The sequence below is a fragment of the Dipodomys ordii genome, unplaced genomic scaffold, assembly GCF_000151885.1.
Source record: "Dipodomys ordii isolate 6190 unplaced genomic scaffold, Dord_2.0 Scaffold50, whole genome shotgun sequence".
NCBI classification, from domain to species: domain Eukaryota; kingdom Metazoa; phylum Chordata; class Mammalia; order Rodentia; family Heteromyidae; genus Dipodomys; species Dipodomys ordii.
In genome coordinates, this window is record NW_012267266.1 from 4,691,955 (window position 1) to 4,711,448 (window position 19,494).

General features: G+C 36.9%; 1 protein-coding gene and 1 pseudogene across 1 annotated transcript in view; one reads left to right on the forward strand and one right to left on the reverse strand.

The window, feature by feature from the left end:
- Positions 1–19,494, reverse strand: part of Ctnna1 (catenin (cadherin-associated protein), alpha 1, 102kDa) — a 113,517-nt gene that overhangs the window by 87,511 nt on the left and 6,512 nt on the right. The window contains 3 exon segments of the mRNA XM_013020401.1: positions 1,827–2,096; positions 10,034–10,153; positions 10,888–11,054. Of these exon segments, the coding sequence (XP_012875855.1) occupies positions 1,827–2,096; positions 10,034–10,153; positions 10,888–11,054 (557 nt within the window).
- On the forward strand, positions 8,393–9,149 carry LOC105988603 (annotated as a pseudogene).

Genomic DNA, 19,494 nt, shown 5'->3' on the forward strand with positions numbered 1-19,494 from the left:
TTCTTTAATAGAAACTATATCCTCATTAATTTCAACTTAAATGCTAAAGTTTATCTACTAAAAGCTTGCTTGGCTTTTTTCCATGAGTAAACATTTTTAAAATTTTCCTTCCAAAGCACCTTCAGTCCTGACAGTGAACATGTAATATCTTAGGAGGCTATCTCCATAGCAGAACACTTACAACTATGAACCAAGTCCTTGGGTTCAATTCCTAACACAAGCAAAAGAAAAAATACTAACTAAAAAGTTAAAACACAAATTTTTTTTCTGAGTAACACCAGAAAGGAATGAATAGTCACAAAACTTTAATAGTCATAAAACTACAACAGGCCTGAGATCATTTAGTATAACCCCTAATTTTACAAATGAAGTGTGATTCAAGAGTTAGATAACTGCTGATAAGTATTAGTCAACTTAAGGCAAAACATGATCCTTACTACCTTGAAAGACAGAAATGTTAAATCTGTCAGATTTGAAAGTGGGGTACACTAGTAACAACTAAGTAAGAGTTATAAAAGTCATCTCATATTTGAAGCTCTGGGTCAGAACCTGAAGGTCTAGTTCAATGAAACAGTACTTACTTAGCACATATGTCTCTAGATTCAGTTCCCTGCATCAGAAAAAAAATAAAGCTACTGAGTAAAATGCAATTACAATGCTATGAAGGCCTTTGAGCTTAATGCTGCCTTCATGCTGTAAAAGTCCTAAATCAGCCTCATGCTTATCAGCAAGGATCAGTTACCAAACTGGGAATAAAGAATTAAGACATTCCTTCTCGCAAAAAAGGTGAAGAAAAACTATTAAAACCAAACTGCACTCCATCATATTGGTTCTATAGATCAAAGCACTTATGATAGGATGCTATTCCTCTGGAACATATGTTTTCCTTATTTTAATTTAAAAATTGTATAAACAATTGATTTTTGTCTTTGTATGGGGACTTAGGAGATGTTTATTTTTGCAGCGCTAGGGATCTAACCCAAGGCCTTGCACATCCTATACAAGCACTATATCATGGAAGTGCATCCCCTAGCCTATCAGTTAACTTAAAACAAACAAACAAGTTAGGTGTGGTGGGTGGCACACTCAGAACTGGGAAGAAGATTGAGGCAGAAGAATCACCAGTTTCAGGCCAGACTGTGTTACATAGCCAGATTTTTGTCATGGAGGCAAAAAAAAAAAAAAAAAATCTTAAAAGTGCTGCCATCTACTGGAAGCCATGAGGCACTGTGGGGTAGGAATAAAAAATCCCACCAAAAACTTAACACTAACATTGTGTATACATGACAGTGTGAACACTGATATTTTGGGGCATCATCTATAAGAGGAAATGATATTTTAACTCAAAATCTGCTTCCATTTTGTGTTCCTGATTCAAAGTAAATCACTAAGAAAAACATATCTAGGCAGACAAGCAAAATTAAAATGACAGCAGTCGGTATGCTTTGTCTGTATCTTCCACTTGACCCTGAGCTTAAGAGGATGTCAGCTTATGAACACTTGGCATTCTTTGTCTATATACTCCATAGCTTTACCATCTTCCAGTCAAAATGAAATCAACCAGACTCATATTCTTAATAAAGAATGACCTCATAGGAAACATAAATTACATGGAAGAATCCAGAAGTTTAATTCAGGATAAAAAAAAAAAAGATAAATGCTTTAAGTCAAGTTATGATCAAGTAAAGTGATGATTCCTAGTAATTTCTTTCAACTTAGATTTGTAATCTAAGTAAAAATTCAGAAGCCCTGATCACATTCTCAGAAACCTGTTGTCTTTTGGAGTTTAGTGAAAAGCTTAAAGTTTCCTTCCAAGTATTACTTACATCAAAGTTGTTGAGAGCATATGCCAGTTCTCCTCCACCACTTCCCTGGTGCTGGGAGGCATCATCTGACGTGGTAGCCTGGGCTGCATTAGAAATGCCTGTGACTGCCTGTTGCAGCTGCTTGTATATCAAATCCCGGTTGGCCTTATAGGCAGCAACATCAGGGTGCTGTAGGCATGCCTGGGATGCAGTATAGAGGATTGGAACATTTTTCTGCAGGATTCCTCTAGCTGCAGCCATCTGATCACGATGGCCCACATCTTTCAGTTCCTGTAAAAGTAAAGTAAGAAACTGAAGTGCTCTAAAAGGGTTCCATTGTAATCAGATTATGTCCATTAACAACATGGTTTATAAATTAATCACAAAGCAAGATGTCCTATACCAAAGTAAAACAAGCTAAATATTCAGAAACAGGACCTTTGGATTCAAAGAATGAGTAATCATTTCAAGGTTAACACTGTGAGCTACGGAATCACACAAACCTGGATTTAAGTATCTCCTAGTCTACTTTTTCTCAGCACCATATAAGCAAAAAGAAAAAAGCCAGAAGTGGCGTTGTGGCTCAAGTAGTAGAGCGCTAGCCTTGAGCTGAAGAGCTGAGGGACAGCGCCTAGGCCCAGAGTTTAGGCCCCACAACCGGACCCAAAAATAAAAATAACAAAAACACAAGCATGAGTTGCTGAATACCCTGATTATAACTATCAATATATGTACCTATTCCAATTAAAATGGAAAGATCATACAAACACACACTTAAAAGAGTATGAGGACTGGAAGTGGTGCTATGGCTCAAGTGGTAGAGCGCTCATCTTGAGCTGAAGAGAGCAGGGAAAACGCCCAGGCCCAGAGTTCAAGCCCCAAGACTGACAAAAAGAAAGAAAAAGAGAAGAGTATGGGTACTGCCAGGCGCCCATGACTCATGCTTGTAATCCTAGCTACTCAGGAGGCTGAGATCTGAGAAATCACAGTTCAAAGACAACCCAGGCAGGAAAGTCTATGAGACTCTTACTTCCAATTAACCACCAGAACCCTGGAAGGGGACTGTGGCTCAAAGTGGTAGAATGCTGGTCTTGAGCATAAAGAGGCTCAGGGACAGCATCTAGGCTCTGAGTTCAAGCCCCAGGGCTGGGGGGGGGGGGTGTGTGTGTGCGTGCGTGTGAAAGAAGAGTAAAGATTTGGCGGGGGGGGGGGGGGGGGGCGGCGGCTCCGGTCATGGGGCCTGAACTCTGGGCCTGGGTGCTGTCCCTTAGCTCTTCAGCTCAAGGCTAGTGCTCTACCACTTGAGCCACAGCCACTTCCGGCTTTTTTCTTTTTTCTTATGTGGTACTGAGGAATCGAACCCAGGACCTCAGGCATGCAAGGCAAGCTCTCTACCACTGAGCCACCTTCTCAGCCCCGAGTATGAGGATTTAAGTCACGTAAGTTCATTACATTTTGTGAAATTTAGGGCATGATATCACACTTACGTATGAATTATGAAAACTAGAAGGCAGATATTCTCACAAATACACAATAGCCCATTCCCTTTTCCAACCCAAAAGACAACCGTAAAACAGACTCATATTTTCCTTCCACAGTAAAATCAATCAGTTCACAGGTTAAAAAGCCGTAAGTTGAGGCTTCAAGTCAAAAAGCCGTAAGTTGAGGCTTATGTATTCCATGATTTTTTTTTGGTCGGTTGTGGGGCCTGAACTCTGGGCCTGGATGCTGTCCCTCAGCTCTTCAGCTTAAGGCTAGCACTCTACCATTGAGCCATGGCTCCACTTCCAGCTTTTTCTGCTTATGTGGTGCTGAGGAATCGAACCCAGAGCCTCATGCATGCAAGGCAAACATTCTACCACTGAGCCACCTTCCCAGCCCCTCCATGATTTCTATCCTTTAATTTTCTGTATAGATGTAGTCTAAGTAAAAATGCCTTTCTTAATTTCCTCTAACCTATAATTATAAGATATATTTGAAAAGACTTGAGGTTCTTCACATCATTTCAAGTAGTGTCAATGACATAGTGGGATGGGTAGATATGCTAAGAGACAAATAAGGGATACAAACAATATGCCAAGTTGAGAAGGGGACATTTCTGATATACAGTTGTTACTGAAATTACTCAGAGAGAACTAGAAAAAATGTTGTCTTTGATAAATGTGGATCATCACCCAAAGAGTAGTAGTTTGGATGATATACTAGATGTGATCATAGAATTTCAAATATTCAAGTCATCAACTGAATGCCAGAGTACAGATTTAAATTTATTTAAAATAAATATTACATGTGTAAACAATAGGAGAACTAACTCAGTTACACAATTAAAGGCCTGAAGGTATTGACTTGCCTTTCTAGATGGCTTCCTAATGAAGTATTAAAGACAACAAACTGGTTTTTCTTCTGAAATTTCATCTCAGTATATATTTCAGGGTTTGCATCTTCATTTAAACTTTGTATAATATGACAGCTTACAGTTCCTCCTAGACTTCATTTCTCATTTGAAACCTGAATTTTCAAATAATAGCTCACAGCACTAAAGATGTGCTATACCGAAGTAAAATAAGCTAAATATTCAGAAACGGGACCCTGTGGATTCAAAGAATGAGTGATCATTTCAAGATCAAGTTTTGAGAAGGGGTTATGGCTAACACTGCCAACTAAATTCCTGGTACATCCGTTCTAAAGGGCATTTTCCAAATGTGTCACTTAGAAATCCCACAATCTCAAGGCATCAAAGTCTTCTAGGAAGCCCTTTACCTTAAAGTGCTCATATGCTTTAAATCTATATCCTCCTTTCTTTATAAAAATTCTTTGTATGGTCCACTTCGGCATTTTTTCCAGGTAGATATAACCTAGATCAACACAGCTTATTAAAAGTTACCAAAGATATTCATGGTCATCTAAAGTTAGTAAGTGCCACAATGAACATTCAATTCCTACTTCCCTAAGCCACTGCTTAATCTGGACAATTTCCTAATTTCAAAATAAGAGCCTATGTATACATTTAGGGAACTGGTGATCATTTCAAGATTCAACTTACAGGGGACTATGGCTAACTTAAGCTTACACAGTTAGTGTAAATGTTTTGTATGGAAGTTTCTTAATGTCCTAGTCACATTATAACATATCACTAATAGATTCCTACTTGCCAAGTATGAGAGATAAATTCTAATTCATTTCATTCATGAAAATGTCATTTATCCTAGCTGCTAATGTATCCTACTTTCTCTTTTTAGAATTGCTTTTAACAAACAGTAACTAGACTTTTGTTACAATAGGAAAATGGACTCTAGAATGGTACAAGAATGAATATTCTTTTGAAGCTGGAGGCTCAAGTGGTAGAGCACCAGCCATTATCAATCAAGCCATTAAGAGTACAATGCAAGTTCAAGTTCCAATACACACACACACACACACACACAAATTCTCTTCAAGACATATAATATGAATAATCCAGATTACTAAAAAGTGAGCTATTAAGCAATGTAACTGATTAATTCTTTAGACTTGTGATTTCTCAGCTTCATTAATCTGGTTAGAATTCAAGGAGACTCAGAAACAGCCAAATAAAACAGAGGGAAAAAACTGCTTTTCATATAATTTAAACTATCCATCCCAAATAAAAACTAATTTCTAAGTCCTCTATAACACTAAGTTATCCAAAAGCTAGAAACTCAAATGAAAGTTTTCTTTCTTTTAACAATACATTATAGTCATAAAGATTTGACCAGAAGTCTTTATTCCAAATGACTACATTTAAAAAGTAGCCCTTGAACAATCCTGATATTCTACATATTCAACAGCAACAATACTTTTACCAATGTAACAGTTCAAGTCAGAAAAACAATCATACATGTTAGAGTTTATAGACTAGCTGAGAATTAAAAGGGTTTAAGTACTTCCAAATATCTCAACAAGCTCTCTTTACTTAGGTGGGTTGAATTTGAACATTAAAGCACTCTAGAATGTTGAGGGGCAAAAATGATGGTGTATGGCAGAGGTAATACTCCTTACAAAAACTAGGTCCACTCCTATCTGTGCCATTATCTTTACTCTTTCCTATGGTTTGAATACATCCTCTCAAACCTTACATGTTGTAAACAATCCCCAAAGTCCTATGATAATGATACTCAGAGACGGAACCTTTGGAGGGTAATCACGACTAGAAAAGATTGTGAAGGTAGGACTCTCATAATAGCACTAGTGGCTTCATAAAAAGACAGACCTGAGCGCTTCTTGCCAAGTGATACCCTCTGCCGTGTTACAATGCAGTAACATGTAGCATCTCATTAGATGCTTACAGTATATTAAAACCTAGCTCTTGATGTCCTAATCTTCAGAATCTTGAGTAAAATAAATAGGTATTAGTAATCTATCCAACCTGAAGCATTCAGTTACCAGAAAACAAACTAAGACACCCTTATAGTTAAAAGTAGAGACTGGAGTGTAAGAAGAATGTAACACATTCATAATCAGCAAACATTTTAGCCCAAGAAAATAAGAGATTAGACCCATGCTTAGAAACCCATTCTAGGATGGAGCTGCAGTACAGCAAGCAGTTTATTCACTCATTAAATCAGTAAATCTAGACTATGTTCTAGGTACTAGAACATTGTTTAGATGTTTATAAAACCAAGTTTATAAGACAAAGTAAAACAGACAAAAACCCTGGCCTTGAGCCAAACACTTTTGGTTCAGATCCTAGGTCTACCTCTTAATGAATAAACTTGTGAGATTACTTTTCTATGGTACAATTCCTTCAGTTAAAAAAATTGTGACCATGGGAGGGGGAGGGGGGGCAACAATGCTTGATAAGAAATGTACTCACTATCTTGCCCATGTAATTGTATGGTATTTTCACAACAAAAAATAAAAAGTAAATTAAAAAATTGTGACATTTTATAATATCTGCCTAATACTATCTTGTGACAAATCACATTAACATTTATAAAGGACTTGAAAGAGCACCTGGAACACAGTAAAGTGCTTGGTTATTCATTATTATTTTCAGTGACATCATTGTGACCAATACACTGGAACTTAAGGGATTTTTCTTAATGGATAGCTCCTATTAAATTATACAAGAGCAACTCAGCCAGTGCACATATTACACCTAAATACTAGTACATTCCCTTTTCTAGACTAAGGTTAAGAAAAATGAGATGCTCAACAGTGGCATTATTTTTAACATGACTAAAGAAGAAAGAAAAGTCAAACATGAAAACAGACTAAACATGTAACAGTGAAAGAATTTTGCCAGAACATACACACATGAGAAAACATAACTAGCCACTGAAGTAATACCAGCTGGCAGTAGCCATATGAAACTAAGTGTGAAAGTACCCAGAATGAAGTTTCTGACAGGATGAAATTACTAATAGTTTTAATTCCCAACAAAAGCACTAGCTTCATAGTAATCTATCCAAAGACAAAGAAGTTGCAAAAAGCCATTTTGTGAACAGTAGGTACACAGGAGCCCAAAATCAGCCTACAGAACTGATTTTCTTATAGGAGCTAAGGCTAAATATCCAAGAACTAGGCAAACTAAACCTGGGGATATAGTTCAGTGGTAGATCACTTGTTCAATTTCTAGTACCATGGAAAAAAGAAAAAATAGAACTGAGCAAACTATAACTGACCATGACATACTACAAACTCAAGAAAATGGGAGCTTGTATTACTCAAAATCTCAACAGCAAAAAGATTATAAAATCAATAGATAATTTAAAGATGGTTTGGGGACTATTAAAGCAGTATAACCAAAGTACAGAGAAACCATTAGGTTTTAAAACTTTAAACCTGAACAGACAAGAAGTAATGTCACCAGAACCCAGGAAGCAAGGTATGTGGAAAGTGCTGTACTCTTGAGCTACCCAAGGCAACCAGCAGAGAAAGGGCCAGCTTCACTTCTAACTTCTTGCATGTGAATAGGGTAAGCAGAGAGAGAGAAAATGATAATCCAGCATGTATTTAAAAACATGTAGGCAATTGTATGTTTCTTGTGACATTTTGTTTCAGAAATATTTGACACTTACCTACTATTATTGTCAGGTGTACTAAGGATGACCATGTTAGAAAATGTCAGGAATTTAGATCCTTTGATGAAAGGGAAAAGTGAATGTGGAGAGAACAGCGTGTTTTATTCAGGTTCACATGTATGTAGGTCATTCTTGGAGCTTGCCCTTAGGTCCTGGGGGCTGGCTCTGAGCTCTTAACAACCAACCCTCCTCATTTAAATTAACGTGTGTGTGTGTGTGTGTGTGTGTGTGTGTGTGTGTGTTTTCAAAGAGTAATATAAGCTATTGACAGAATTTAATTCAGACCTTTAAAAAAACAAGAAAATAAAACCTTCACTATTCAGTTTTGAATTTGTGCTTCTGGGCACTATACATACCACAAAATATCCAAACTGACATAGGTATTGGCTAACAATATTAACAAGTCAGCTCTTGAAGAGCAGTTTCAAATTATGAATTAAAAGTGGGGACTCGGGGGCTGGGACTGGGCCGTTAGCAAACCCTTGGGACGCAGCCGGCTCCCGCTTCTCCCTTCCGCTTCCAACCCACTGTCTGCTGAGCAGGTGGATGTGCAGCAATAACATGTCCACCCCCACTGCCCACCATTGTGCCCGCCACCCGCAAGGCCACTGCTGCAGTTATTTTCCTTCATGGACTGGGAGATACTGGGCACAGATGAGCAGAAGCCTTTGCTGGTATCAGAAGTTCACATATCAAATACATCTGCCAACATGTGCCAATTATGCCTGTTACGTTAAATATGAATATGGCTATGCCTTCACAGTTTGATGTTATTGGACTTTCACCAGAATCCCAGGAAGATGGATATGGAATTAAACAGGCATCATAAAGTATAAAAGCTTTTTTGATAGATTAAGAGGTAAAGAATGGCATTTCTTCTAACAGAATTATTTTAGGAGGTTTTTCTCAGGGAGAAGCTTTATCTTTATATACTGCTCTCACCATGCAGCAGAAACTGGCAGGCATCACTGCACTGAGTTGCTGGCTTCCTCTTGGAACTTAGTTTCCACAGGGTCCTGAAAGTGGTGCTAATACAGTTATTTCTATTCTCCAGTGCCATGGAGATTGAGACCCTTTAGTTCCTCCCCTAATGTTTGGTTCTCTGACTGTTGAAAAACTGAAAATTTTGGTCAATCCAGCCAATGTGAGTTTCAAAACATGTGAAGGCATGATACACAGTTCATGTCAACAGGAAATGATAGATGACAAGCAATTCATTGATAAACTCCTACACCTCCAATCGATCGATGTCACTAAGAGGCCTTGTGTAGAAGTATACCAGCATCACTGTAGTCGATTATAAACCTTTTCTCATGCCTGATCTTAAAACTTCTAATGTTTGCAGTGGTAAAAATGTTTTGCAAATACGCACAATGATTCAATAATGTCTCCCCATGGAAAATTTATGATCTTTTAAGTTTCTACATATGTATTTGTATAAAATAATCCAGAATACAGTAGTATTAAAATAAGTGACACCATCAATTTCTTTTTCTCAAATATAATTCAGCAAAATAATAAAAATAAGAATTAAAAGCATATGTTTTATTAGGAATTCAGAAACAGTATGAAGCTAAATGGCAATGCCTGTGCTCCTGCAAAATATACATTTAAAACACACAGTGTCCAAAAGGAAGGACTTCAAAGTGATCCAATAGCAAAAAAAAAAAAAAAAACCCAATAGCAAAAACATCAAAGAGCTTGGAAAACAACACTGCTTCACATGCCACAAAACAAATTACTGGAATGATTAGTAATAAGCACATAAAAAGTGAAAAAACGTGGGATTAGGGAAGGGATACTTTTTGTTACAGAGATAATTCAAACATCTTTTAACTGGCTTTAGTTTTTAAAAGATCTGAATTAAATTTTATCAGTAACCCAGATTAATTCTTGAAAATACATACACATGCTCACGCGCATGCGGTTGTGCACATACACACACACATATCTTTATTATCTCTCAAGACATTATCTTCATTGAAAATTATCATACTACTTAAACTTTGCACAAGGATTAAAATAAGTGCATAATATGAGTATCATTTAGTGGCTCTGTTAATAGCACAATGTTCAAAACATACTACTTAATGTTTTAACTGAATTATATTCACAGAGGAAATGTAAACAAAATTAATTTTCTCACAAGATTATGAAGTCTAGAATATCCTAAAATAAGAACTATACCTGTTGTCTTTTAGCTGCCATAATGTTCAACTTATCCACTTCAGGTTTCAAGGCTTTATACTGTATTCCCAAGTCTTGTTCATTGCCAGCATTCCTCAATTTCAAGATACCATCTTCTACCTATTAAAAAAAAATCCCCAAAAACAAAAATTCTGAACCACACAAATATATAAAGAAGATGGGATGTCCTAGGATATTTTTATTCCTTTTAAAAGCTGTCATAAAACAATCCAAACTCAAGTCTCTTGAGTTGGCCAAGCCTTCCTTCTGCATAGGTGCTTTATAGGAACTGAGCTTTTTAAGTATAAATATTAGCCTCTATCAATAAATAGACAATTTAATTATGTATTGTTTTCTAAATCTGAGAACTCTATCACTACAGGAAATGTCTAATCAGTATGCTGCAAAAGAGTCAAAACTATTTGCTGCAAGTTTTTCATTAGAACCAAGACAAAATGGCTCATAAGTAGAAATTAAACAAAAAAATCCCTGGTTCATTTAGATAAACCTAGTGCAAAACCAAACCAAATGCTAAGGAATGTTAAATGAAGTATATCTAGCATCAGCCTGATAGAAAGAACAAATTACAAGATAAGAGTTGTTTGCTCACACCTGTAAGGCTTGCTACTGAGGAAGTGAGGATCATAGTTCAGACTCAGCCCAGGTAGATAAGTCCATGAGACCTCTATCAACAATTAACCAGCAAAAAGCTGGAAGTAGGGGTATGGCTATTGGGTATAATACCAGCCCTGAGTGAAAAAGCCAAGTGAGAATTTTAGGTCCTGAGTTCAAGCTATAGTACTGGACAACAACAACAACAAAAAAAAGAATTAAAGACCCAAGTTCATACTTACAACTTTCAGTTGAACAAGTAATTTGTAGACATCTGCCATGTCAGCCAGAATAAGTAGCCGGGTAACAGCAGAAAGCAAAGCTCGAGCTGCCCGAACCATGTTGCCTCGCTTAACAGAAGAACATGGATCATCTGCGAACTCTCCCGCAGCACTCTTCATCAAATCTCCTGTTTTAAAAGATTTTAAGAAAGAAAAACAGAACTCAGCAGGAATTAACCCAAATAATGATGTCATTTTAAAAGAGAAAAATAGTTCAAATTCTGTATAAGTTTGTTTTTCATGTGCCTTTTTTATAATTGTCACTTAAGCAAGCATCTTCATATAATGCTTGTAGAAACATAATATCCTGAAAGCAACTTGGTACTATAGTAACTTTAAAGCTGCTAATGATGTTTAAATACTTTAAAGAGACTTGAAGATATTTCTTCTGTTTGACCTAATGATAATAGTACTCCTGAGACTCTTATCTCCATTTAAGCATCAGAAAACCAGAAGTGGAGCAGTGGCTCAAAGTGATAGAGCACTGGCCTTGAGCAAAAAGAGCTCAGGGACAGCCCCCAGGACCTAAGTGAAAGCCCCAAGAATGACGTTCATAAATACATACATACATACATACATACATACATACATACATGTGAACCTAAGTAAAACACACCATTCTCTCTACATTCACTTTTTCCATTCATAATTGAGGCTATCTAGCAAAAATCATAGGACACTAGATAATATAGCATAGGATAACAGAAAAACAGACAATGACTTAAAGTATCTCTGACAGTCTTTAGCAAAAATTTCTGGGATGTTCCTGCTTTTTTAATCCACAAAAATGTTTATCTTTTGTGAAAATTGAGCCAAGAAATAAATATTTAACATCAACTTAGTTAATTCTTAATCAGTAGAGAGAGCCTACAAAACTTCTTTCTCACCCTCTGAGGGCAAGGAAAGGAGCTGTGATATTTCCTGTTCCAGTTAACAGAATGATTTAAAAAAAAAAAAAAAGAGTACCACAACATATTCATGTTCTCATTTTCCTTACTAACTCAACTGCACCCTGCTGCTATTCACAAACACTCCAAAGAGAGACACTTACTTCCTGATTACACATTCAAATAAATGCATAACATGCATTTCAACTTGGAATCACTTTAAGAAATTAACTAGTGGAAACCAAGTTACTGCAACATCATTACTAAAGTCATGCCAACGCCAAAATTTTATGCTTATAAGAGAACTTCCTCTGTTACATTGAACAAATGTATTAAGGCAGTTAACTTTAAAAATATTTTTATCCTAGTGCTATTTTTATCAGTTAAACAAGATAGTCTTAAAAAACAGCAATTTCAAAATGATAGGCAACATTAGAATTGAATAACCTCACTGTTCTTTCCTCACTCCAACTTACTATACTAGCACTTGAATCTCTGCAAAGCAGCATATGCTCCCACAAGGGTAATGATTCAGGAGACATCCTTGACACAACCCAAATCAAAGAAAACATAGCTTCTACCCAAAAGACTTAGACAGTCTAAGTCACACAGAACAACTTTAAATTATAAAACTCACAGATGACAACCAGTTAATGATTTCTCAAATTTATATTCTGCTTTTCCTGTTCAAGTTAAATGAAGAGTAAATATATTAAATACTAAAACTGAAGGTAAAAGGGTCAATAAAGAACATTTTCTTTCATTACAGTCCTCAAAAATATATGAAGGATAGGAAATGGATGAAAGCACTTCTAACAAGACTCAAAAGGGAGTTCAAAAAAGGCATACAAACAAAATAAATAAATAACTGGAAGAAAATTCTACTCAGACAGCAATAAGGTAAAGCAACAAATGAGAACTGAGAACTCAAGGCAAGAATGAGAAACATCACCAAAATAATTAGATTTAATGAAGTTATTACACTAATCTGAAAACCTAATTGACTTAACTTTAATCTCAGAATATTAAATGTTTCCTTGATATTGCTCTTCCAAGAACATCATTAACACATTTTGAAACTCACACTCTACATTCCATCATTTTTCTCTTGTGAAAAATTAAACAGTCCATACATGATAAAAATCAAGCTCCTGATCTCAATCTGATTAACCAGCCTAGATAGGGAAAATTCAATCTCTCTCCACACACCCACACAAAGTTCCTCATAGCTATGTTTTATGTCTTCACATCATGAACTGAGTAAATCCAGACTTCACTGTCTCCTGTCTACCTCTCAAACCCTATTCATGGCAGTCACTTGACAGTTACTTTGTCCAGAACACATCTACCTTTTAACATCTATCATCCAGGCTGCCTATATTAGATGTGGGCACATCAGTCTGAAGCTGTAGACATCAGTACTGGACAGGAGACCAATTTTCACCTCTAGTCAGTTTCCAGAGTAACTCTATAGTCAGTTTCTAGAAGGAAAAAATATATATCAAGAGAATCTGACAACTTATGCTCAATATTCCTTCTGTCAAGGATGAAATATATTATTTCCCTCTAAATTTCCTTGCCAAGATTCACAATGAAAAACACATTCTAGAATATGCAGTGCGTATATCTATGTATGTCAGTCAGTCTGCCTCTCTCTCTCTCACACACACACACACACACATAGATTTTTTTTTTCAAGCTGTACTAAGGAAGTTTATACCCTAAAACTCTGTATCTGATCCTTTCTTTACACCACTGTCCTAAGATACCATCAGGTTTTTTGTGTGTGTGAATTTTTTTTTTTTGGGGGGGGGGCCGGTCCTGGGGCCTGAACTCTGGGCCTGGGCGCTGTCCCTCAGCTCTTCAGCTCAAGGCTAGCGCTCTACCAGTTGAGCCACAATGTCACTTTCGGCTTTTTTCTTTTTGCTTATGTGGTGCTGAGGAAGTTCAAACCCAGGGCCTCAGGCATGCAAGGCAAGCGCTCTACCACTGAGCTACCTTCCCAGCTCCGTGTGAATGATTTTTACTTTAAAAAGCTGAGAAGAGGGGCTGGGAATGTGCTAAATGGTAAAGTGCCTAGCATTCATGAAGCACTGGGTTCAATTCCTCAGTGTCCCATAATTAGAAAAAGCCAGAAGTGGCACTGTGGCTCAAGTGGTAGAATACTAACCTTGAGCAAAAGAAACTCAGGGACAATGCCTAGGTCCTGAATTCAAGCTCCAGGACTGGCAAAAATAAAAATAAAAAAGGCTGAGATGATGACTACCATTAGAGAATATTCACAAATCAACTATAGGTACTCAAATTATTCGGCTACTATTTTAGTAGCTAACAAATAATGTTCTAAAACGAATCACATTTTTATATGAGGATTGAAATAAAGACCAAAATTTAGCATTAAATATTGAAGCCAGGCACAAGTGGCTTACACCTGTAATCCTAGCTACTCAGGAGGCTGAGATCTGAAGATCATGGTGCAAAGCCAGCCCAATCAAGAAAGTCCATAAGACTCTTATTTCCAACAAACTACTCAGAAAAAGCCGGAAGTGGCACTATGCATGGTTCAAGTAGTAGAGCACCATCCTTGAGCAAAAGCAGCTCAGAGGCAGTGCCCAGGCCGAGTTTAGGCCCCAGTACCAGCAAAAAAACAAACAAACAAACAAAAACTATTGACTGCTTTTAATAAATTGGAGCCTTACAACCACTCAAGAACAATGAACAACATTATTAGCAACAGTTACCTAAAATGAAATACTGGTCTAAAAGGCCAGAATCTGAGAAGTTTCACAAAAGGATCGTGGTTCAAAGCCAGCCAAAGCAGGAAAATTCCTACGACTCTTATCTTCAATTAACCACCAAAAAGCTGGAAGTACAGCTGAGGCTCAAGTGGCAGAGCTCTAGCCTTGAACACAAAAAGCTCAGAGACAGTGCCTAGGCCTGGAGTTCAAGCTCCAGGACCAGCACCCAAAAAAAAAAAACTAAAGTAAATACAAAATTATGACATGTACAATCATTCTTGATTCCCAACTCCAAAGTAATTCTATTTCTGTTACATTACTAGATTAATGAAGGAAATCTGAAAGCAGCATCTCTACTCCAATGAATCATGTCTTGATTGTTTAAAACCCGGTAGATTTTCCATCAGTGAGACAAATAAAATACTGCTGCAGAAAAAATATGTATATATTTTTGGGAATGTACAGAAATATAAATACATTTTATACTGTCAAGTACTGTAAAAAAAAACAAAGCAACCTTTTATCCTACTAAATAACTATTTTTCTGTTGATTGTTAAAGAGAAAAAAGAAAAATAATAGGGCTTCAATTAATCAACTAAGGAGAACATTTATAGATACCTAGCACTACCTTAATAATATTCACAGGCACTATCTTTCAGATATATTAGTAAACAACCAAAAAGTTCAACATCCATTACCAGTGTAATTTTTCACCTGTGATGTTGGGGGTTAAATTCAAGGTCTCATGCATACTAGACAAGTACTCTACAACTGAATTATTACATCCCCAGCCCCAATATTGCCATTTTTTTACAAGAAGCCTTTTATGCCTATAAAGAAAAAATTGTTTTTCATCAGACTATCCTAATATTTGCCCAAAAATAATTTGTGTGTATTCCTTAATTCCTTAATCTAATATGAGTATGTGACTCAAACTATGGCCACAGAAACCAAGCAGAACCAAGCAGAAATAGGTTACAGACATTCAAAAGAAAATCAGTGATAGATATCATATATATCATATATGAAGAGAGAGATAAGGGGCTGGGAAGGTGGCACAGTGGTATAGCGTTTGCCTTGCATGCATGAGGCCCTGGGTTCTAATCCTCAGCACCACATAAGCAAAAAGAAAAAAAAACGGAAGTGGTGCTGTGGCTCAAGTGGTAGAGCACTAGCCTTGAGCTGAAGAGCTGAGGGACAGCGCCCAGGCCCAGAGTTCAGGCCCCATGACTGGACCCAAAAAAAAAAGAGAGAGATAAATCAAACTACCTGAGGCAAGTGGTTAAGAAAACTCTATATCCTAAGTACCTGAACTAAGCTCCCTGAACTAGGAGGTATTCCTGGATTCCAAGTTATAAATAAATACATACATAAATTCCTTTTTGGCTCAAACAAGTTTAAGTTTAAATTCATGTAATTTGTAATTGGTAAGGTTATATTTTATCTTCAAGCAAGAAATTGAAATATTCTACCAGAGTACAACTTGGAGATACATTTTTAAAGTCCTAAAATTGTGACCCTGAGAAAACTTTCAGAATGGTTATCTGAAAATTTTCATCAAGCTGTATACTATTAACACATTTAACTCATAAAAGAAAAAGAAATCTGCCTCTCTATTCCTATTCTCAGAAAATATAAAGACAGAACCCAAAAGAAGTGAAAGGAAAGAAATAGTGTATGTACAAGTTCACTACATTATTTATATTAAAACACACACATACACAGAGATAATAATGATGCAAAAAGTTAAAAAAAAAAAGTATGTAGCTGGGAATTGGGATGTGGTTCAGTGATATAGTGATTGCCTAGCATGTATGAGGTTCCTAGATTTGTTCTCCACAATATAAAACAAAAATGAATTAGAAAATGTAGCTTTTAAAGACTATAGAGTCCAAAGTTATAACAATTACAAATACAATTAATGTTAAATCATAAGAGAAATTAACAAAGCAGCAGAGGTAGCATATTTATATATGCTATATATTACAAAATTGGCTACAACTAGTATTAAATTGAAGAGAAATTAACAAAGAAGCAGAACTAGCCCAACATACATAGTTCACAGCTTTAATCCTTGGTACTCAGGAGGCTAACATCTGAGGATCAAGGACTGAAGTCAGCCTGAGGAAGGAAAGTCTCTGAGGCATGTATCTCAGTTAAGCTCCAAAAGAACCAAAAGTAGAGCTGTGACTCATGTAATAGAGTAACCTTGAGCAAAAAACCTAAGGACAGCATTCAAGTCCTGAGTTCAAGCCCTAGGAGTGGGCACCAAAAAAAAAAAAAAACCCTAGAATTAAAATCAGGTAAAACATGTATGTAGCCAAGAATTTGAAAGAAAGGGAAGACAACAACCTAAAATTTTTGATTTTTGTTTGTTTGCAATAATGGGGTGAATTCAGGGCCTCATACTTCCTTATCAGGTGGCTCTACTGCTAGGCCACTCCTCTATCTCCTTGGAATGCTATTTATAATTGCTCAAATCTAACAAAATATAAAGAATTTAAACACTAATAAAAAAAAACCTATAAACTTTTGTAAGAAAAGATGAAAATCCACTGGGTGCCAGTGGCTCACACCTATAATCCTAGCTACTCAGGAAGCTGAGATCTGATGATGGCAGTTCAAAGCCAGCCCAGGCAGAAAGTTTATGAGACTCCAAATAATCGCAGAAAAAGCTGGAAGTAGTGCTGTGGCTCAAGTGGTTATGTGCTAGTCTTGGACAAAAGAAACTCAGGGACAGGGCCTTGGCCCGAGTTCAAGCCCCAGGACTGGCAAAAAAAGAAAGAAAATAAGAAAATCTTCATGAGCTTTTTCATGAAGAAAAACTCTTAGACATGGCACAATTGGTAGGTTTTCCATCAAAATGGAAAATTTTACTTTCACAACAACAAAAAACCTAACAGGATAAAAAAATAAAGAAAATCTTCACTTTCTCAGTGATATTCATGCCATAGAGTATCCACACACCAACTTGGATGGCTCTTAAGGACATGCTAAGCTGTAGGAAGGGTGGCAGAGCCAGTACTAAATATTCAGTGTATTTCCATTAATATGACATTCTTAAAAGGCAGAACTATAGAGTGGAGAGCAGATTGGTTACCAAGCATTTGAGGTGAAAAAGGAGATATGAATATGGCTACAAAGAGGTAGTATGAGGGAGATGTTTGGGGGTTTTGATTTTGTTTTGATTTTTTGTCTATTTTTTCTTGGTAGTACTGAGGTTTGAATTGAGGTATGAACTCAAGATGGTCTCAATTTTTCATTTTACTTGGGCCAGCTTAGACTATTTATGCTTCCCACAGTAACTGGATTGATGGACACATGCCACTGTGCCCAGCTCTTTCAGTTGAGATAGATTCCCAATAACTTTTTTGCCAAGGCTAATATGTGTGGAATCATGATTCTCCCAATCTCAGCCTCCCAGCTGAGATGACAGGTATGCACCACCAAAATTAGCTTTTTATTGATTTAAGTAAGAGTCGAGAATTTTTTACCCAGTAATGGCACAAAATCACAATCCTCCCAATGTCAATCTCCTGAGTAGCTAGGATTACAGGAATAAGCTATTGGCACCTAGTCTAGATTCCTTTGTTTTATCTTCAAAAAAAGATCAATTAGTTGGGACACTGGTGACTCACACCTGCAATCCTAGCAACTCAGGAGGCTGAGATCTGAGGGGTGTGGTGTGAAGCCAATCCACGCAGGAAAGTCCATGAGACTACTACCTCCAATTAACCACCAAAACATCAGAAGTGAAACTGTGGCTCAAGGGATAGAGCACCAGCCTTATGGGGACAGGGATAGGAATGAGGGTGGAGAGAACAGCTCAGGGATAGAGCCCAGGCCCTAAGTTCAAGCCCCAGGATCAGAACCAAAAATAAAAATAAAAAATGAAGAATTAAAAACAATGGAGGGGGTAACAATGTTCAAGAGGAAGTGTACTCATTACCTTACTCATGTAACTGTAACCCTCTGTATAGTATCTTTACAATAAAAAATAAAATAAATAAAAATAAAAATGAAGAATTATTTGCAAAGGCAAGCTAGTAGTTAACTTGCACAAATAGTCACTTCTCCCTTTGCATTATTCTGTTGTATCAATCCCTTCCATAACAGATTCATTTTTTTTATTGGGGGTAGGGGGGAGCCATACAAAGGAACCCTACCACAACGATCATCCTCAGATTCTAGGTCCTTCCCCTAAACTGCCTCTCAACCTCATTACTCCTTCTTCCACACAGTTAAGAAACTATATCACCTTCCCCCCGCCCAAAAAAAAAAAAACACCAGTTTTACTCATATTCTGTGTTGCCCAGATGGCAGAATGTCTTAAAACAGGAAGAAAATTAAAGAGACATATTTCAGTTTAATTTAAGAAGAAAAAGGCTTAAAAAAAAAAAACTACTGGAAAGAGTTACTTCCTGAGGCAGTGAGTCCTATGTCACTTGCTATACTGAAGCATATGGGAAGCTGTGAGACCTATCTCAACAATAAAATTCTCTGATTCTACATCATTTCACTAATTGTCCTCCCTTCTTGGCCTCACATTCCAACCTACACTCTAAACTCTACCTCTGAGACAGAATCATGGGTGCAAGCCTATAATTCCAGCTACTTGTGAGGCCAAGGCAGAAGGATGGCAAGTCCCAAGCAAGTCTGTGCTACACAGTGAGCCCCTTTATTTAAACATCAAAAATAAAAATATTATAAGTAATATAGCACCTTTTTGGTGCTAGAATCAAACCTTGTACATGTCAAGTTCCCACTCTACCACTAAGCTACACTCCGAGCCCCTGACTCAAATTTTCTTATCAGCTAATATTCTAGTAGTACCCACCCCTAGTCAGAGTCCTCACTGTTCCAAATTTGCATGTGTATTTTTCTTATCTAATTTCTCCCTTCCAATCTTTCACTTATTCAAAATCTAGCATAAGCTTTAATA